The sequence below is a fragment of the Mytilus edulis genome, chromosome 8 (genome assembly GCF_963676685.1).
Source record: "Mytilus edulis chromosome 8, xbMytEdul2.2, whole genome shotgun sequence".
NCBI classification, from domain to species: Eukaryota; Metazoa; Mollusca; class Bivalvia; order Mytilida; family Mytilidae; genus Mytilus; species Mytilus edulis.
The window spans coordinates 38,302,250-38,325,176 of NC_092351.1; the positions used below are offsets into that span (position 1 = coordinate 38,302,250).

The window sequence follows — 22,927 nt, forward strand, 5'->3', positions numbered from 1 at the left end:
GCATTTCTGACATTCAAATGACAAAAAAAATATGTAAGATTGACGCAAATATTAAACTTTATAAAATTACTCATTTTGGTTTACTATTTCTTAAACTCAAGTTGTTTTTTTGCCAACAAAATTAATATTTCTAAATGTAGTTCTGAAAAATAAGATCTACACTTTATCTTGCAAAATTCCCGGTAAACAGATAAACACTTGTTCAAAAATCCTCGTCTAAGACACCCTTTTTCGAGTTAATAATGCATGTATGTTATTTAAAAAAATATATGTATACTTTGAAATACCATTACATAATTTCCTGGTTGGTTTTTGGTTCTATCAAAACTGTTTAAAATAGAATAACTGATAAATTAGACCGCTTTTTCAAACTGTCAAAATGCTTATGAGATGTTTCGTCCATACAACCAGTTCGGCCACATGCCGTTTAGGCCACAGTACCAGTTTGGCATCAATCGTTTTGGTATTAGTCATAAATCATATTTGCAGATCAGTTATTGTTAATTGTTTAATATGAGAAAGAATATTCATGATATTACCAGTTGTTCCAACTTTTCATGAAGCAAATGCTTGAGATTTGGCTAAAATTGAAAAGATCAAAGAGAAAAAACAATACTGTCAATAGATCAAAGAAAAATGCCACCAAAAAAGCATGAACATACGTGGCAGCCCTGTATTACCTAGAAAAAAGTCATAATGTGTACATCCATCTGCTGTGAAACAAGAAATTGTCAAGCATGATTAAGACATTAACAAAGTCTAGGACTTTGATGCTTCATTAATTTAAAACATATATTTACAAGACAGGATAGAAAATAAAGAATTTGTCCATAGCATATATATATTAAGTAACAAGTATGAGGAACATGGACACCAAGGCAACAACTGCATCTAAAAGTTACACATTTGCTGTGTTGATTCAATTTTACTTCTTGTTTATTAAATTTTTAATGTTGAACACCATGTTTGTATCAGCTGATTATAAAGATTAGGTTGCCAATCTCAATTTAGCTGGAACAAGAATGTGTCCCAAGTACATTGTACACGGATGCCCAACTCACATTATCATGATTATCATTTTCTATGTTCAGTGGACCGTGAAATTGGGGTCAAAACTTTAATTTGGAATTAAAATTAGAAAGATCATATCATAGGGAACATGTGTACTAAGTTTCAAGTTGATTAGACTTCAACTTCTTCAAAAACTACCTTGACCAAAAACTTTAATCTGAAGCGCCACAGACGGACGGATGAACGGACACACAGACAGACGGACGAACGGAGGCACAGACCAGAAAACATATTGCCCCTCCACTATCGTAGGTGGGGCATAAAAATCAGTATCTGGTACAGTGGCGGATCCAGAACTTTTCCTAAGGGGGGCCCGCTGACTGACCTAAGGGGGGCCCTGCTCCAGTCATGCTTCAATGATTCCCTATACATGTATAATCAACCAAATTTTTCCCATGAAAAGGGGGGGGGGCCCTGGATCCGCCTATGTGGTACAGTATAATCATGATAATATTTCTCATTTACCTATATATCTATTGTAGGTACATGGGTAGCTTACTGAGACGGATGTAATTATCAAGAGATGGCAACTGGTGATATTGCAAACAATTTGAGAAAACTTCAGAAGGAATTGAAAATAATCAAGTTTTCTGACAATGTGGATCTTACAGGGTAACTTATATTAACTGTCTTACACACACTTATTTAAACAATAAAAGATGTGGTTCAAGAAGTTATATAATATAATGGTTTTACAGCTCTTATACAATATTTAGGCTTAAATTAAAATATTGTTTGTTTGCCCTTTACCGACCGACACTATAAATTTGTTCCGCCTGAAAATCTTTTATTTGTATTTACCGGCAAGATTTTATTTAATTTTATATTTTTGTTTCTACCAAAAATCTTATATTTGTATTTCCCGCTCAAAACTTTTTTACCGGAATCCTCGGGTTTTATCTTTCCCGTATAAGGTCTAGTCCGTTTGGAATCACGTGAGCATTTGACATGACCACTTGCATAAATTTAGAGTTTTAAAGCATTTGCTTGAAATCGATGTTGAAAGCTTTGAAATCAGGCTGAGTTCACTTTACTAACTGCGGTTTCAACTATCCGAGTTTATTAGAACATCTCACGTTAACCCTGCTTATCCTGGTTCTACCCTCACTGAGCCAGGGTTAAACTCGAAAAACCCTTGAATGACGTCAAACCAAATCAGAATTTTTCTTTTTTTTTATGCTTAGTCAGGGCCTTTCCCTAGATTTACTTGGAGTTGTTCCGAATAGCAAATCAAGTGCGTTCATGTGATACTCTTCAAATTCTGAAGTGAAATCGAGAGTTTCAAGATATGACGAATGTTACTCTGTGCCTTTATACTTGAAGAGCAGGGTTCATTAAAAAAAGAGTTCGTCCAATACAAAATTATCAACGTGTGTACAAAATATTTTGTAAATGGACGTTGAAACATATGTAGGGATGGCCTTTGGTGATCCGTAGATCAGGATGATTATGTTAACGATGCCTTCGACCAGCATTGATATATTATTTATATCTGACATGAACCAAATGTCAGTAAAGTGGAGAATATTTTTTCCAAACAGATCCTTTATAAATTATGTGATGTGAAATACGTGACAATTGAGCTCAAGACTTGTAGCATTTTTAAACACTCTAGGGACACATTTTACCAGGACAAAGTTATCTCTTACAGAAATCCTTACAGTCGAGGTAAGCGTACAAAGTAGGTAGTGCAGAATATTAGTGTAAGGTGAAACTCTTAAAAGTTCCAGGCATATAAACGTTGAAAATATGCCACACAGTCCTATATTTTGATATTTGAAAACAAATTACAATGTAGTGGTGCATATGAATTAATTCACATTCTTCATGATATTTTTTTTCAAAACTTCCTGGGACTATTGTACTACTTTTTAGCAAAAGCATACTTAAACAAAAGCAATACAGACCTTCTGCTGTTGTCTGTTCTATGGTCAGGTTGTTGTCTCTTTGACACATTCCCCATTTCCATTCTCAATTTAAAAATGACATCATGCAGATTTTGTATCTATTAAATAAAATATTATACCTACCTGCCTACCCATGACAAAAAATGTACCGAGCTAAGTTATTTTTTGGGAATGAAAAATAAAATATTTTACCTACATACCTACCCTGTTTCAAAACATACAGTCGGAAAAGGGCAAACAAACAATATTTAAATTTTGGCCTTATTAGATAGAAGCAAAGATATAAGCTTGCTTTTTGATAATTTGAAGTTTCATTTCTGTGTTCTTGTAACTTGCAGTTGGACATAGTTAGTATGAAGTTAATCACTACCATGTGTGCAACAATTTTTTTGAAGTCCATAAGAATATATAAAATCTGACTGAATGGTTATTGATTTACTGAAATTCAATGGCATAGCTAATGGACTTCCAAGCTTCAAACTTTCTTGCTTTTGAAAATCTATGTACTTTGGTATAGTAATTACAACCCACATTCTTTCATCCAAAGCAATAACAGAATACACTACAGCTCAGGTGGATTTTGCTTTGTCCACCCGTCCACAGTGGGAGTATAGGCACTGGGTGGGCAAAATTTCTAGCTGGTCCACTCTGCCCACCCATAGGAGTGGGCATGTAATTTCTTTTGTGGGGCTGTCCACAGTGGGCCGGTGGAAAAAGCAAAATCCACACGGGCTGTTGTGTACTTATTGAAACTTCAATCCTATTTGAATTAAATTTAAAATGTAACTATTATGTTAGCACATTTCTCCTTCGTACTGAAAATTTACATTTCTAGTGCATCAAGGTTTTGAAGATACAAATGTATAAGAAAATATGATTACATCCTCTGAGCTTCTTTTACATGTCTTGGAGAATAGAATATTGATAGGATGTTTTATTGTTTTAGAATGTCACAGGGGACACCCACAGCTTTCCTGCCAATATATCATTATCTGTTTACCAGTTATAGTCATGCCATAGCTGAAATGATCTCATCATCAGATACAGAATTGTATGGCAAAACAGATTTCAGGTTTATAGAAGCTGTGTATAAGGTATTGTTACATTGTTAACTTAAAACCATGATGCAAACATATCATCACTAGAGTTATATGTTATATTTATCCTGTAAAAACAAAGATGATAGATATAGATTTATGAAATTATATATGGAAAAATAGGGATAAAATGTATAAACTCAAGTCACAAAATCCCTCCAAACACTCGACTAAACAACTTGACTAAACAAAACACCAGAGTTCTTTTTCTGTTTATCATCTCAAAATCACAGTGAGGCTACAAATTTGTGCAAAATCGTTTTACCAATAAGTTAGTCATTTTGCATGCGACTGTTTAAAAGAGGGACGAAAGATACGAGAGGTACAGTCAAACTCATAAATCGATAATAAACTGACAACGCCTGGCTAAAAATGAAAGAAGACAAACAGACAAACAATAGAACACATGACACAACATAGAAAACTAAAGAATAAGCAACACCAACACCACCAGGGTGATCTCAGGTGCTCCGAAATTGTGTATGTTTGAGAACAGTAGAGGGAATAAGTGCTGGTCTGTTATTTAGTAACCTAGAAGTGTTTCATGTTGTTGTTTCAATATGTGCATCCACACCAAAAAACGTTGTTTGCTAGTAAATAAAGGTTGTCATGCTTATCTTTGACAAGTTTTGAACGTGAAAATTGAATTAAGGTCAGAGGGCTCTAATATCAAGTGAATATGATGCATAATAAATACAAGGTAATTCACACAAAAATGATTCAGATTAGCTGGTGTTAAATGGATCATCAAAAACTGATATTAATAAAATTTTGGTTTGCTTTGCAGTTGATGAGAGATATGTTTACTTACAAACCACCAGTGACTAAAGAACAGTTCTTCAATGTTGGATTTGCTGAGAGAAAGATTATAATGTGTGCTGATGTTATACAAATGATCAGGCAGAAGAACAAATCTTTACAACCTAATAAAAAGTCCACAACATCAGCTGTTTCTACCATTTCACATAATCTCAATAAAAAGGTATTGAGTTTGATTCAATCGTTATTTGATTATCTTGATTATAGACAATATTCATTGTAAATCATCATGTTCATATGAGAAAGAAAATGATATCGAAATACTAAATGAAAAATTCTTATTCCCAATGTTTAAAAAGTTAACAATTATAGATCAAAGTACGCCCTTCAACAATGACCCTTGGTTCACACTTAACAAATGACAACCACTGAACAACAAACTTCTGACTTAGGGCAGGTGCAAACAAATGCAGGGGGTTTAAAGATTTTTACAGGCACCAACCTTCATCATAACCTGATATACATTTGTAGAAGTGTTTCATAACAACATACAAATACACACTATAAAATATCAATTGAAATTGCTTAACTCAATCAAAAATACATTTAAATAAAAACATGTAAAAATACACTTTACATAAAAACTAGAGCAACATCTTCAACTTGTTATGTTTTTTTGTTGATATTGACTTTTTTTGTTTTTGATTTGCACATATACTTGTATTATATTTTAAGTCATTCTTGATTTAGATTTATCAGTGTTTTTAATTTGTTTAATTATTGCATTTTCAAGTCATCTAGACCCAAACTGACAGATTTAACAAGACCGCCATCCCAATCAGTCACAGCAAAGTCCTCCTCTCGTCCAGGATCAGCTGATCACAAACAGGTTACATTTGCATCGGAGGAAGTTGTGAACGAATTAAAACAACCACCCAAGTATCAAGGCTCTAGACATGTGGCACACAAAGAGCCACCATCTCCAGTTACCATAGTAAACATGTCTCCTGGAGTCACGAAGGAGATAGTGCGGATGGATGAACATCCATCGAGAGGATTTAGATATGCTGTAGTGACCCCTGCTATTGCAAAGCTGCCATGCAAATTGTCCAGAACAAGTGATACCAATGCAAGTAAAGGTAAGTTAACTTTTTAAAAAGACTAATAGCATGTACACATGCATCTGCTTGATTCTTGGAAAATTGTCATTCAATGGAACTTTCTATGGTTATTTGTGATATCGCTTATTTGCAAATGCATGAAAAAAACATGTCTGGACATTAAGAAGTATGATTTGTTAAGAAAAATTCAATTTGAATTGGCTATTAAAAATGTGTGAACTTCATAGATAGATTTTAACCACATCTTTGTACATGTACATAAGTCTTTAATGTTCATAAATTTCTTTAAACTACTTTGCATTTATTAAGATAAAGAAAATATTGACAATTACGCCTTTAATTTTTACACACAATTAGATTATTTTATCATTTTTCATTTTATCTCTGAAAAAAAACCATATTTGACGTGGGAACATGTCTAATGTAATTTATTTATTGTTAATAAATTATTTCAAATAATTATATTATATCATGAATTTAAACTTAAGGATTGAATTTTGACGAATGTGATGATATAGAAGTTGTAAATGCTACATCTCCTGATGCCTCTCTGTATGAACCAATACACAACAGTACAAGTATTGCACAGGAAGAAATGCAGGATCATTTATCTACACTTCAACATGTAAGTATTTCTATATCTCTGTATGAACCAATACACAACAGTACAAGTATTGCACAGGAAGAAATGCAGGATCATTTATCAACACTTCAACATGTAATTAAGTATTCCTATATCTCTGTATGAACCAATACACAACAGTACAAGTGTTGCACAGGAAGAAATGCAGGATCATTTATCTACGCTTCAACATGTAAGTATTTCTATAATTCAGTTCAGGTCCAATATTGAGGGAAAAAAAGAATTTACTTTCAGGCAATCAAGATTAAAACACTAAAAATGGCAAACACCATTTCAAAAATTAAAATTAAGAAAACCTCACGTGTTGACACTATTAACCAATCATATTCCTAGAAATGTATAGGAGGTAAGATAAAAATTTATATTCTGTTCTTTTTACAGTCTGTTGAGCTTGTAACAGAAAGACTATCAGGCTTTGAGTCAGCTATGACCTCAGTAACAAAGTTAATGCAAGACCATCAGACCTCTACAGACCCCCATCTTATTGATGTAGTGACTCGCATACAACAACAGATAGAAAATCTAACAGCCAGAATGGTTCTTATGGAAAATAGAGTTTCTATTGTTGAGTCTAAGGTAATCAGAGAAGCTTGATATATTTTGAAATGACCTCTCTGAAAAAACATTGGGGTCAAATATTGCACCAACTTTATTGTACTGTGTCTTTTTTGAAATTTGAATGCTTTAAATGTCATATTCTAAATGTAAAAACACTGGATTTTAATGACATATTTCTGGAGAGAAAAAAATACATAAAATTGACTTATTTTTTCCTTATATTAAATTTGATTGACCAATTTGATATCAATTGAAAATTTGCAACATAATAATACACTTAGTTTTAATTATTACCTTTAGATAGAAAAATCCTCATCTCCATCAGCAAGAAGTTCAGAACCTCTAGTGAATGGCCAAAGAGACCAGTACACTTCACAGAGTCCAAAAGAAATCCGTCATAAAGAAATTCAGGGCTATATGTCGAAGGAAAGCTATCCTAGTGAAGTGCAGAGATACACAACAACAGAAATCCGTCCAAAAGAATCTCAGAAATATTCACCAGAGCAGAACCGTCCAAGTGTAATACACAAGACTACCGCAGAGAGCCATACATATCCATCAAATCAGGCCCAGCATCTAGAATCAAATGTAAAATATGTTGGTTCTAAAGAGAATCATCTTCAACATCAAGTACCTAATGGTAGGCATCAGTATAGTAAAACTTCAGGAATTCTATGTTCCTTTATTTGCAATTCATATGTTCTTTTACAATGAAAGCTTAAGATTTGGTCTTTAATTTTCAACTATGCATGAAGAATTTGTGCAGATTATTTTATTTCAAATCTTCCTTTCCGTACAGAGTTTAAAAGATTCTGTATCATAGTTGTCAGAGTGATTGTTTAATGATTAAGATGTCAATGCAAAAATTGTAACTAACATATTCACAAAATAGGTACATTTTGTTTAGGATTAAAATACTTATTTTTCATTTTTAACACAATGAAAATTACCACTAGCAAGAAAAATGTCAATTATAGAAAGTGCTGGCACTGGGTTTTTCCCCAATGAGACAACAATCCAAAAACACATAAAAAACTAAAGATACTAAAATAATAGTAAAAATAAATTCAAATAGAGTGTGACAAATAATAACCATCTTTTATTTGATGACTAGTTTTTGATTCCATGCCTCAGAGTCAGTCAACAAGATTGCGCTATCACATCTTTCAAATATTAATTTTTCAAGTATTGCATTAAATGGGAATATTAGCTATATTATATTGTTTGTTTTTTTTTGAAGAACTGTAATTGTTATATTGTATTTGTTTCAAGAGCTGTAACCGTTCTATTTCAATTGTATTTGAAGAGCTGTAACCGTTATATTGTAGTTGTATTTGAAGAACTGTAACCGTCATTTGTAAATTTGAATGTGGCACTTCTTCACTTGCAGTACTGATATTACTCAATTTTAAATATTTTATAAGTTATACATGTTTAACCTATATTTACAGGCCAGACAGTCCAACCAGATCATGTTGATCCTTCACACAATTCTCATAGTGCTAACTACTCAGGAAACACCTCTATTCCATCTCATTTAACCAGTGCTGACCAGTTCTCCTTTGCCTTGTCTCCTATCCGTACCCTTAAAGATAGTAGTGTAATAAAGCCAGGACAGAATACTACCTGTGAGGACACTTTTGCCCTGGAGGCAGAAGATGATGCAAGAAGGTCCAGTACCCCTACAGATTTCAAGGACCTACCTATTAGAACCACTTGTGAAGATTCTTTATCATTCCAATGTGGAGATGTATCTATGCAACAAAGAGTGGATAGAATAAAAAATATGTAAGTTTTTGTAGATTATCTCCCCTGTCTATGAATCAGGTATTCACCAAATTGTCTTGCTCCATTGCTTTAAGTCAATATGCAAAACACCTTACTTCACCAGAAAAATGTGACATATTCATGTATGTTGTTTTAAATAGTTGGACATAAGCTAATGTCAATTCTAAATATAGTTTTAGAAACCTCATTGCCTAGAATGTATGCACAAATATTTGTTTTAGAACTCAAACACGACTACTAAAATAGAAAAAATTGGCACTTTTGGAAGTGGAGTTGCTCTTATGATTAGAGATAGATTTGATTTGATTTTTGGTGTTTTAATGCCACTTATATCTACCACATTTAGGCTATTTCGTGGCGGCCAGTTTTTTTTGGTGGAGGAAGCTGGAATACTCGGGAGAAAACCACTGACCTTTGATAGGAAAACTGACAATCTAGTCAATTAAGATTGGTGTCGAGTGCACCTGCATGAGCAGGGTTAGAACTCACAACCTCAGTGTTGACTGGCTAGTGATTACAGTAGTAACTACTTAGACCACTCGGCCACCGAGGCCCCCCTGATTAGCGATAGAAGAAAACCTTTAAATTATGGTGTATTATGAGCATACTTTATACAATTAAGATATTTCTACAGAAATGATAAAATAAACCTCATTCAGATATATATGTATATCAGCATCAGCAATACATGCAATACTGATGATGTCACCCGGCTAAATAAAGTGTTATGACTTGATAGTTTTATATTGGTGCTGGTATATCAATTACTTAAGTGTACAGATAATATCAACTTGTTCATTTATCAATAAAATAATCAAATAATTGAAAGGCTTTAGTAATTTATCTTTATTTGCAATTTCAGAGTCTATAAAGGTTCATATCATATCCTTTCCTTTGTTTCTCCACCTTGTTATCTGATTGTATTTATTTTTCAGGATGGTATCAACAAAAACTATGCTGAACCACTAATTAGATCAGAGATAAACAACAGACAAATCGACAGTATTTAGTGATATATGGATCAGAAGTGTATATGTACTAATATCTAATCGAGGACTGACCTACGTTTTCTATATATACATTTAAGCAATAACAAGAAGAAGGTTGACTAGAGACTGCAACAGTTCTTAAATAGACTACATACATTTCAAACAAATCAATTTAATCACTTTCTTTAACTTGAAGTTATAAATTTGTCATTGTTAATTTTTGTTAAAAAGTATTTCAGTCGTATGGCCTCTTTTGTCACTTTCTCTAAATACACAAAAATAATATAAGTAAAAGAAAGAATTGGTACCAGATTTTGGTGTGCCAGCACAGCCTTTTTGTATTGTGTCTTTTTTTGGTAAAAAGACAGAGCTTACATTATGATTGTTGGGAATTTATTTTATTTAGAAAATAATAAAATGTGTACTCAACGGTCATAGAATGTATAAATTAGAAAGAAATAATATTAACATTGTTGTGTTTTTCTAAGATAACTTTGGCTTAGTCTATTGGAAAGTTTTTTTGGTATCTGATTTGCAACATTAGCTAAGAACTCTTTAGATATTGATACAGTCATGTTATGTAAATTTACAGTTCATTAATGTAAAATCATTTTGGGTTGCTCTACCCGAGGAAAAGATTGTTTCAGTCAGATTCAGCTCCCATATATATGCATGGAGGAAAAATTATAATGACTCGAAAATTTTGTCTTATTTTTGTTTAATCTATAATTTTCTGTAGTGTTTATACCCCCACTTTAAAAAAGGGGGGGGTATACTGTTTTACCTCTGTCTGTCCGTCCGTCAGTCCGTCCATCAGTCCGTCAGTCCGTCCATCAGTCCGTCCGTCAGTCAGTCCGTCCCATGAAACTTTCGTCACATTTTTCTCAGGAACTACACATCCACCCTTTCTGTAATTTGGTATCAACATTTATATATGTCAGCCATACCGTGTGATGCGTTTTCAGATTCATCACTTGACAACTTCCTGTTTACCGAACACTTGTCTGATTTTACACATGATAGCCAAGTTGAAAATTTTCGTCACATTTTTCTCAGGAACTACAATACAAGGATTTCTGAAATTTGGTTTCAGGATTTATATAAGTCAGCTATACTGTGTGATGCGTTTTCAGATTCATCACTCGACAACTTCCTGTTTACCGAACACTTGTATGATTTTACACATGATAGCCAAGTTGAAAATTTTCGTCACATTTTTCTCAGGAACTACAATACAAGGATTTCTGAAATTTGGTTTCAGGATTTATATAAGTCAGCTATACCGTGTGATGCGTTTCCAGATTCATCACTCGACAACTTCCTGTTTACCGAACACTTGTATGATTTTACACATGATAGCCAAGTTGAAAATTTTCGTCACATTTTTCTCAGGAATTACAATACAAGGATTTCTGAAATTTGGTTTCAGGATTTATATAAGTCAGCTATACCGTGTGATGCGTTTTCAGATTCATCACTCGACAACTTCCTGTTTACCGAACACTTGCATATTTTTACACTATTAATATTATGCACTTGTGGCGGGGGTATCATCAGTGAGCAGTAGCTTGCAGTTTCACTTGTTGATTATGGGAGAGAAACTGTGTAGGTAGTTTAATATCCGTCCAATGTCTTCTATAACTTTCTACATGTACTTAATTATTATTTATAGTATAAAATTACTATAGTTGGAACTTAAGTCTGTTTCAGTATATATATTTATTATAAACAAGGATTAGTAGTTTTAGATTACATTTGTATTAATATTATACATGATTAAGAAAGTTTGCATTGGAAATAATTCAAAAAAAATTCCGCAAAGTTTTATTTTTAAAAATAACATTAAGCCATACAAATACATTTCTATTGCATCTTCAGCCAAAATATCAATGATATAATACATAAGTCAGATATTACACTTGTTTACCTTTTATTAAAAGTGTGGTTGAATTTGTTTCATGGTTAAATTATCTGCTCTTTGATATTGTGTCATAGTGCTACATGTAATGACAATTGTGTCAGTGTGGCATTTTGTCAGTGGCAAATATATAAATAGTTTCATCTGTAATTGATTCTAATGCAAGATTTTCTAAATTATCTTTAAAAAAAACATGGATCTGGTGTCTAAGAAGTTGTGCATTTATTTGAATAGCATGCTTAATGGATTTTTTTTTTCGCATACTCAATACATTCCATTTTGATATTTATTTTCTAATAAAAATGAAATGTATTTATGTGATTTTGTATTTTCTTGTCATTTAAATACTAGTATGCTCTGTCCTATATGTTACTTCAGTGTAATCACACACTTCGCAGTCAAACCACAACTTACAGTCATGACTCATGACTATACATCTATTCTGGAAAACAACATAAAATGAGGAGGTGTGCTATAATTGCTAATGAGACAACAATCCATCAGAGTGGATATATCAATTAGAGGCCACAATACACCCTGAAACAATGAGAAAAACCCATACCGTTTAAAGTTGGCTATAATTTTCTTATATATAAAGTATTGTAATTGTCAAATCTGTTAAGATATCGAGAATGAATATGATGTTCACTTAAAAAAAACTTATAGTGTGGTATACATCAGTCAGACATTGACATATATTAACTTTTAATGTGTTATGTACAACTGCAATAATAATAAAATATAAAATCACATAAGTAATGGGGATCCCATTTGAATTTGGGTTGTGTTGCTCAGTCTGCAGTTTTTCATGTATTGGTTTGTTGATTTACTTGTCTTTTTGTTGTTTTTATGGTGTTTTGCCATGGTAATGTTGTTTTCTTATGACTTGTGATTCTTGATTGTCCATTTGACAACATCTTTGTTACGTTCAGAGGACGTGTTTTTCAACAGACTGTCGGCATTTCAATGAGAACCAATTGTGCCCCTGTTCTTGCTGACATGTTTCTTTATTATTATTAGGCTGACTTCATACAGGAACAAGAAAGATAAGAAGTTAGCAATATCCTTTAACTCTACTTTCCGCTATATAGATAACATTCTTTCACTAAATAATTCAAAATTGGTGACTATGTTGAACGCATCTATCCCATCGAACTAGGGATAAAGAATACAACAGATACAGTTTAGTCGTCCTCATATCTTGACTTACATCTAGAAATTGACATTTAGGGTCGGTTGAAAACAAAACGACAAAAGAGATGATTTCAGCTTTCCAATTGCGAACTTTCTATTTCTAAGTAGAAACATTCCAGCAGCACCTACATACAGGATATATATCTCCCAATTGATACGATATTCCTGTGCTTGCATTTCCTATCATGATTTTCTTAATAGAGGGTTGCTGCTTACAAAGAAGCTATTAAACCAAGAGTTCCAAATGGTGAAATTTAAATCATCCCTTCGTAAATTTTACGGACGCCATCACGAGTTGGTTCATTGTTATGAAATAACCGTTTCACAAATGATATCGGATATGTTCCTTATGTCATAACTACAATCCTCTTCCCTTTCATGAATGTGACCTACCGAATAAGACTATTTACCGGATTTGTTAAAACATAAGCAACACGAAGAGTGCCACATGTGGAGCAGGATCTGCTTACCCTTCTGGAGCACCTGAGATCACCCCTAGTTTTTGGTGGGGTTCGTGTTGCTTATTCTTTAGTTTTCTATGTTGTGACATGTGTTCTATTGTTTGTCTGTATGTTTACTTTCATTTTTAGCCAGGCGTTGTCAGTTTATTTTCGATTTATGAGTTTGAATGTCCCTCTGGTATCTTTCGTCCCTCTTTGGTGTCTATTTTCTCTTTTCTACGGAAGGAGAATTATCCGAAATTGCAAAATTACATAATCTGTAAATTATTTGATTGTATTCATAGGTAAGTTCAAAATATCTATGGAATACCAGAGCAATCAAATTGTTATTCTGTGTACGAAATGTGTTGATCAAGGAGAAAAATATTTAGAAAATGATTCAGTTAGTTCTTGTTTATTTACCAAACATGCACCAAAATCTACAAATTATAATGTAGTTTAACGAAAGCGCGAAGGATTAAGCTTTCTATCACGTAGACGACTATTTTAATGCTATGGATCATAATCTTTTTTTCTTTTTTATACTCTTCATTAGTATTATTATTAAATAGGAAATTCCAACCAAATAAGACCCTGGTCTCACCTGATTCTGACATTGATAGTTTAAAAAGAGTAAAACATAAAATTATACTAATACATGTAATACAAGTATAGATCTATTTTCATTTGCAAATGATACAAAAAGTTCAGCTATATTCCAACTGATATGATCAGTTGTATACTTGGTTCTGCAGAGTCTATAAGGAGAGAAAAAAATAAACAGATGAAAAAAAATGACGAATTTAGAACTGAACTAAGTGAAGTTAAAGGGTACCGAACTTTATAATATTTCTGTTGTTCACGCATAATGCTTGACTAATCAGAAATATGTCTCAATTTTGTCATTAACTAATTCTGTCCTTGTTTTTCTACTAGTATGACTTTTCTCTAGTTTGTAAAATTATTTTAAGAATTTTGTATGCCTCACTTTTTATGCCAGTTTGCTGGTGCTCTGATCAGTAAATCTTCAATTGTTTTTTTCTCTTTTATTTCTAGTTCTTATTCGTATCATAAAGGATAGTTTGAACAGTAAAACTAGGTGACATACTCATAGTATTGTATGTATCTAGAATTCTAGATTGCTGCCCTGTACAACATTCCAATCAGCACATAATAGTTTACTTTTAGTTGTATACAATGTTATTTCGTTACAATTATGACCAAAGAGTAATGGTTCATCAATTTTATATATAAAGAGACATACTTAAGTCAATATCTATTTAAATAATGTTATATCAACCACAATATAACGAGCCTTTTGGTTAAAAATATTTATATGTAATATTATGAATAATAAAAAATCCAACCCCTTTGTAAACATGATACCTAATCCATGACTTCTATTCTTATGATGACAAAGGAGTCAAGCCTTCAATTATTGTTCAATTTCTATTCCCATAATTTTTCAACATGATTACTGCTATTTAAACATTTTTGGTTTAATAGAGGAATAAATCACTTTTTATCACCAAACTGACCAACTAAGCTGATAAAAGGAATACAAAAGTAGTATATGTAACAAACATTTTTACAATTTCAAAAATAATGTTCAAGTTATCTCCCTTCTTAAATTCAAAAGATCGAAATCATTTTTTTTTAAATTTTCTCATCTATATTGTCGGACAAGTCAAATGTAAAATCACAAAAATACTGAACTCCGAAATTTTTTTAAAACGGTAAGTCTCTAATCAAATGGCAAAATCAAAAGTTAAAACACATTGAACGAATGGATAACAACTGTCAGATTCCTGACTTGGTACAGGCATTTTCTTGTGTAGAAAATTGTGGATTGAACCTGGTAGTATAGCTAGCTAAATCTCTCACTTGTATGATTCTCTGGTTGCCATGTTTTCTGAAGCTTCCCATATCAATTAATGTCCGAGGGGATATGTCGCATAATATTTTATGTGTTCATTTATAATTATCAATTGAAATTCTATTTTGTCATTTATTCCTTGTCATAAAAATCTTTATGGTTTAGATGACAATACAATATTATTATTTATTTCAATTATAACATTATGCATGAAATTGGTTGACGTACTGATTAATTTTAGCAGGTTGGAAAGAAGAATAAAGTTTTCTTGACTTTTATTCATGCAAATTTGCATTTTGTGGGAACATGGAAACCTTATTACAAGTACATATTTTATTAAATATCTTCATTTAGAATATCTATGAGAAATGAATGCAAGAAACAATTTAATATTAATTTTTTAACGTGTTATCTATAGTTGTTAACTTCTGCGTCATTTGGTCTCTTGTGCAGAGTTGTCTCATTGGCAATCACACCACATCTTCTTTTTATATATACATTGGGTAAGGTGTTACTTTTAATGACACTATTATTATCTCATGACCATCAATGTTGCTATCTTATCAAAAAACAATAATAAAATTGAACACATTTCAATCTTATAGCAATTCTTTTATTCAATTACAATGTTGTTCCTTTTTTGAAAGAATAATAATTACAAGGTAATGGATTAATACAGGAACTCTTGACTGCTTAAAAAACAAACACATTACAGGCGGCTTTTTGTAGTCTGTGTCTACCACATAGGTGTTTTCATTGTATGTATAGTTTTTGATTTTCTATTCAGTATCCGTATTTTTTTCACCAAGTATTTGGATGATGTATACAGTTGATCCGATCTGAATATTGTAGTCAAAGACTATAAGGTTTTCCCGGAGAATTTTATTGCCGAATTGTAGACGCTGTAGCTCAGGAGGTATTCCTGTCACATCGTTGACTTTTTCCTTTACATTACTTATTGTGTCATAACCTCACATTAACTGAATAACTTGTATTTCCCATTAAAGTTTTTGCTGTTATCTAAAGAAAAGCGTAACACACTAGTATTAACATGATGAATATAAGTGCAATCATAGGTGCAATACCTTTGCAGGTACAAATTTAACTTGTGTTTATACTGATTGTGATCTCTTTATATTCACCAATATTTCTAGAACGCCCTCTCCCAACCTATGCACCTAACCCGCTCCCTTTCCAAATAAGTCTGTTTTAAAAAATGATAAGAGAAAAAAACCGAAAAAGACATATATAACAAGTTTGACGCAGTTCTTAAGACACACATTTAAAAAAAAAAGATATACATATATATCTAAACGTATGATTATATAAGTTGAAAGTAAGAATTATACATGTTGGCGTCTCGGATTACTAAAAGAATAAATTCCAAACAAATATTAAATACGAAGAATGCCGTCTGGTCTTTTTTCATTATACTAGTGGATATAGTTTTAGCTGTTTCATTAACGAGTCTTTCTATGATGTTTTTGCGATATATATTAACATTGCCATATAAGTGGGAGGTTTGGCTTACCATACAACCAAGTTCAACCCTCGATTTTTCTTGATATCTCATTTTCAAGTCAGGAATGTGGCAGTTGTTATCAAATAGTTCGATTTTATGTGCTTTGGGGTTTATTTTTGTTGCAATTCAATGTTTCTGTTGTTCCTTTTTTCCCTCTTATAATTGATGTGTTTCCCTCAGTTTTAGTTTGTAACCCGTAATTATTTTCTCTCAATCGATTAAAGAATTTTGAACAGCAGTATATAACTGTTGCCTTTATTGTAACGATATGTTGAGCTTAAACTGTATGTTACTTTCTCGTGTGTGTTAAAGGGAAAATTCACGATTTTTTACTTATGGTTTAAATATGTTCATTATGACATTATATATATATTCACAAAGTTTTATCGCTATATGTGCAGTAATAAAGGAGAAATTCAATAATTAATGAAAAAATATCAACTACTTCCTGTAGGTCGTGACGTTTTCTCCTGATTTTTGCATGCCGGGATTTAAAATACAATCATTAAAAGTCTTGGTTTTTAATCATATTTTAACGTAATCGTAAGCGCGCCGATGACTTATGCTTTATCTAATAACCATCCGATAATAAGAAGATAAAACGCACAGACGTTCAATTGTACTCATTCGTGAGATAAATTATCTATGTTAAACGTATATATTCGAATTATGTTTGTAGACAACACAAAAAGTTATAAATTTATTTTTAATAAATGCATTTTCGGACTGATAAGGTGAACAAATTAAAGTACAATAATCTGTAAAGACAATATGTTGGTGTACTCATGATTATTGACCTTTTACTATCTCTGCTATGACTAGGTTTATACGATGTGTGTATTCACGGTTCTGTGGCAATACTCGTAGATGGCTTGTTGAAAGGTAAATTGTTATTTGCACTTCGGTATTTAACCACGCCTCTAGGGCACACCTTGCCAGGTGTGACTGTCTATTCGGATCAGTGGGAGCATTTAATACACACATTAAAAATACATATTCAAGTTGGTGACAAATAAAAATTGGTCGCCGTGGAATTATTTAATTATATTTGGTGCTATTATTTATTTGAATTCAAATAAGTTAATTTACTAAGAAATACACAATTTTCGGTTAAAGACGGGAAACTTAATTCATATGTCAGAATGAAATGATATACAAGTCTTGTCCTTGATTTATGTCTCATAAAAAAGGGGGACTTAGAAATTAGAAATAGCTTTACTAAATCATTTTTATTTGTCTTTATTGGGCGAAAAAATGTACGAGAACACTTGCATTTAGACTTTTGAAAGCCATGTATTAATTAATATATGAAACTATCTGAAGATAACTCTACCGAAGCGGAATATAATATGTACGAATAAAGAAAAAATACTTTTGTATTGGAATGGAATCGAAAAATTACGAATAGATATTCTTTTCAAGTGTGAAAAACGTCAACCAAATTTATTCATAATCGGGAACGTCCTTATTAAAATCTGAGACTACTATAATAATCGTCGTCTCCAAACGTATATATATACATAAATAACTATTTGACCAACGATGTTTAAAATTAAAAGACAACGAATTTAATGTTATCATTCCCTATTTAGTGAATGTTATTATAAGTCTGTTCAACTTCCAAGAATACCCCTAAAGCGGAAAAATATCCGACAAGCAGTTTATTCTTTAAATTGCTGTCATTGAATATCAAGAAAGAAAATAAATCCCGAAATTGATACTCAATAGTTTTCCTAGAAAATATTCACATCCCTTGGGGATTATTAGTGTACGTCCAGTTGCATATATTTTACATGAATGTTGGAACAATTGTGATGATGACGAATTTCGTCCTTTATTCGAGAACAATCTAATTGATATATAAATCTGTGAGTTTACTATGTTCTTAACTTCGATGAACCAAAGCAAGTTATAAATTGACCTGTATTTAAATCAAATTGTTTCTTTTTTTTTCTTCTTCTTCTTTTGGTATACAATAGTCTATCGAATTCGTCGATTACATACTGTTGGCATACGTGGACTAGTCTATAATAATTTACAAAACTTTTACCACAATTTACACAAAATGTATGTTTCTTAATTATGTTCAATGTATACATGTATACATATTTTAAATTGCGCTACTGACTATAGTTCCGTAACTTTCTACCCAGGCGTATGTATACACGAATTGTCGACAAGTGCGCACATTTTTTTAAATCAATAATTCTGGTATGTTCCAATCTGTCCTAAACTATTGACAATGAGTATATATTACATTTTCCCAAATTAACCCTTGGAAAAATATGTAAATAGATTTGTATTTCTTCAATTTTTTTTTTTTGTATTAATTTTTTTTTACAAATAATATTCTTTACACCAGAAATGTTATTTATAAACAAGCGTATGAGTTCAGTAATGACTAGTATAAATATAACTTTCGGACACGCAAGACAAAAATGTATATTATACATGCACCTGATAGTTCAAAATGGAAAGTTATAAGTAACGGTCGTGTACACTGATCAATACCTACAGAAGTGAAACGATGCATGAACTTGCAAGCCAGCCGGACAGGAAATCGATTGAATACCTGGACGTGTCACCTTACACCCCTTCCAATACCTTTGGGAGTAATACCTTTAGCCATGCTATCATTCCCTATTTAGTGAATGTTATTATAAGTCTGTTCAACTTCCAAGAATACCCCTAAAGCGGAAAAATATCCGACAAGCAGTTTATTCTTTAAATTGCTGTCATTGAATATCAAGAAAGAAAATAAATCCCGAAATTGATACTCAATAGTTTTCCTAGAAAATATTCACATTCCTTGGGGATTATTAGTGTACGTCCAGTTGCATATATTTTACATGAATGTTGGAACAATTGTGATGATGACGAATTTCGTCCTTTATTCGAGAACAATTTAATTGATATATAAATCTGTGAGTTTACTATGTTCTTAACTTCGATGAACCAAAGCAAGTTATAAATTGACCTGTATTTAAATCAAATTGTTTCTTTTTTTTCTTCTTCTTCTTTTGGTATACAATAGTCTATCGAATTCGTTGATTACATACTGTTGGCATACGTTGACTAGTCTATTTACAAAACTTTTACCACAATTTACACAAAATGTATGTTTCTTTCTTATGTTCAATGTATACATGTATACATATTTTAAATAGCGCTACTGACTATAGTTCCGTAACTTTCTACCAGGCGTATGTATACACGAATCGTCGACAAGTGCGCACATTTTTTTAGATCAATAATTCTGGTATGTTCCAATCTGTCCTAAACTATTGACAACGAGTATATATTACATTTTCCCAAATTAACCCTTGGAAAAATATGTAAATAGATTTGTATTTCTTCAATTTTTTTTTTTTTGTAAGTTATTTTTTTTTTTATAAATAATATTCTTTACACCAGAAATGTTATTTATAAACAAGCGTATGAGTTCAGTAATGACTAGTATATTATATCACTTTCGGACACGCAAGACAAAAATGTATATTATACATGCACCTGATAGTTCAAAATGGAAAGTTATAAGTAACGGTCGTGTACACTGATCAATACCTACAGAAGTGAAACGATGCATGAACTTGCAAGCCCGCCGGACAGGAAATCGATTGAATACCTGGACGTGTCACCTTACACCCCTTCCAATACCTTTGGGAGTAATACCTTTAGCCATGCTGGTGATCAGATGAGGGAAGATCCGAATTTATTTAAATAAAGTTTATTACTTGAAAGAATTATGAACGAATTAGATTTTCGAAAACAATTTCCACGGAACACTTATTTATCATTTTATGATTTGAACTTGACTTTTTAACTAATTACAATATTATCAGTTTAAAAATAACAGACTATATGGTTATTTAAAAATATAAGACCATTTTCCGTATCAAGTTAGTCAGTCAGATAAAACAACCGTACGATTGACAAGATATCGACACGCAATTACGACTACATCGTTTACTGTAGTTTTGTTCCTTTGTGGTTTATTGACATATCGTGATTTTTCATCGGAGAAGGTGACAAGATGGCGGAGAGTAGAGAACTGATACTCAAAATTTAAAATCGATGGTGATCTCTTATTTAGCGGAATAAAACTTTAATATCTATAAATTTGAGCATTTTTATACAGAATGGACATAATATCAATTTTTGATTTTTTTGCGAAGTTTCCCTTTAAATAAACTCATCATAGATAACATGATTAATGTTTGTATTTACGCCAGACGCGCGTTTCGTCTACAAAAGACTCATGAGTGACGCTTCAACCCCAAAAAGTTAAAAAGGCCAAATTAAAGTACGAAGTTGAAGAGTATTGAGGACCAAATTCCTAGAAGTTTTTCCAAATACAGCTAAGGTAATCTATTCTTGAGGTAGAAATCCTAAAGTCTTGACGAATATTGAATAAGGACAACATACTGGTAAAAATCGCAATACAGACCGTACACAATTAATAAAATAACTAAAAAATTGTACATACTACGATTCTATCCTGTACAGGAGGCGTGTAAACCAGTACTGCCTCAACGGTAGTAGTCTAAAATATAAGTTTTGAGAGAGCGCCGCCGACTTATTGACGAGGCGTAAGAGCAGATTTTACGTTCTCTACGCTTTATGCGCGCAATACGGTGTCGTCTAGCTGATTCGTCGCGATCACTATCTTTACAAATGAGTTTGGGTATTGTGGTGTTTTGCTTAGTGGAATGTCAAAACATTAGAGTGATTCTTTACTTGCATTTCCACAATATTTGTTCCGTGGTATTCTTCAAACTTCTTGGCAGTTATGTTTCTCTTAGGACGTGCCTATTTTTAGAAATTCGTCTGGTTCAATAGCGGGAATCAGCCCCTAAACCACTTTGTACATAAATATTAACTTCTAGCTTGTTCGTCTTGCAATTGTCTGGAGGTCTTGTAGTTCCAGTTGGGTAAGCATATTGGAGACACACCCGTCCTCTTTTGACTTGTAAACTATGGTGGTCAATCTTGCCGCTTGACGTTGTATCCTTTCTAGCTTATTTATGTTTTTTACAGTGTAGGAGTCCCATACTACGACTCCATATTCCATCGTTGATCAACGAGCGAGATGTTGTATAAGCTGTTTTTTTTTTGCAATCTTGTGGGCAGTATTTCAAGTTTCTTCTTTAAAAGTCTAGTGTTGAATTTGCTTTCTTTGCCACGTTTAATATGTGTGTGGTCCATTTGAAGTCTCCCGAAATTTGTAGGCCTAGGTACGGGTTGTGCTTGACTTGTTGTGGTATGTGTCCATTTAAACTGTAGATTTTATGGCTTTTGATTCTGATGCTTAGGATGTAGCATTTGTTGGCATTGAACCACATTCCCCAGTACATCCACAATGTACAAGCTTCTGACAAAATGGTGAAGCCTTAGAACGAGTTATTTAAGAGTTATCCCCTTTTCCCCTTCGCCATCCATTAGCGCCTGAACTGGGTAGCATAAGAGCCAATTTCAAGCTCGTCCCAATAAACACCTGCCTTAGTATATTGCACGTTTTACATGCTGAAAAAAAACTAGACCAAGTTGAGAGAATACCCTCAATTAGTTTTCCCTTTTGCGCAAAGAGTTTTTTTCTTGATTCGTTAACCCCATCTGATAAGTTTGTGTGATCTTACAGTTAAACCTCGGTGATGTAGGCTGATCAATCATCATTCTTTATGTTAAAGTCACATCTTCAAATGCCATCAATGTCTCTCACGCAGTCTTTGTTTCCTTTTCAAGCAATCAGAGAACCATATCACAACTGGTAAAGAAATGGATCACAATAAGTGTGTGTAATCACTCATTGCCATGAGCATTTGAAAGGTCATTGATATATATTTATTCAAAGCTTTTTGTCCTCCCAAACACAATTCATAGTTCGTCTTTCCCTGTCACGGAATAGCGAAATAGTAATGACAGCATAATCAGTAACGACTATTCGAATCATGACTCGTGCAAGTTTGTGTTTCATTGCATCAGACACATGCACCATGATTCTATTGTCAGCCTCTTAATGTGAACATGGTGATAAACTTTAAATA

The 22,927-nt window shown here is 32.5% G+C and overlaps 1 protein-coding gene and 1 long non-coding RNA gene across 2 annotated transcripts; one reads left to right on the forward strand and one right to left on the reverse strand.

Annotated features, from left to right (window-relative positions):
- The first annotated feature begins 165 nt into the window (after window positions 1-165).
- LOC139485493 (uncharacterized) lies at window positions 166-10,384 on the forward strand. Its single transcript, XM_071270007.1, has 10 exons — window positions 166-248; window positions 1,554-1,683; window positions 3,925-4,072; window positions 4,863-5,057; window positions 5,628-5,973; window positions 6,444-6,580; window positions 6,980-7,174; window positions 7,457-7,796; window positions 8,608-8,944; window positions 9,880-10,384. Exons 2-10 carry the CDS (start codon window positions 1,595-1,597, stop codon window positions 9,911-9,913), a joined length of 1,821 nt encoding a protein of 606 aa, XP_071126108.1. The 5' UTR covers window positions 166-248; window positions 1,554-1,594; the 3' UTR covers window positions 9,914-10,384.
- Window positions 10,385-15,446: 5,062 nt separating this feature from the next.
- On the reverse strand, window positions 15,447-21,428 carry LOC139487000 (uncharacterized). The gene is made up of 2 exons (XR_011655710.1): window positions 21,370-21,428; window positions 15,447-16,381 (listed from the first exon to the last, which is right to left on the reverse strand). It is a non-coding gene; the product is annotated as an uncharacterized lncRNA (long non-coding RNA).
- Between the last annotated feature and the right edge of the window lie 1,499 nt (window positions 21,429-22,927).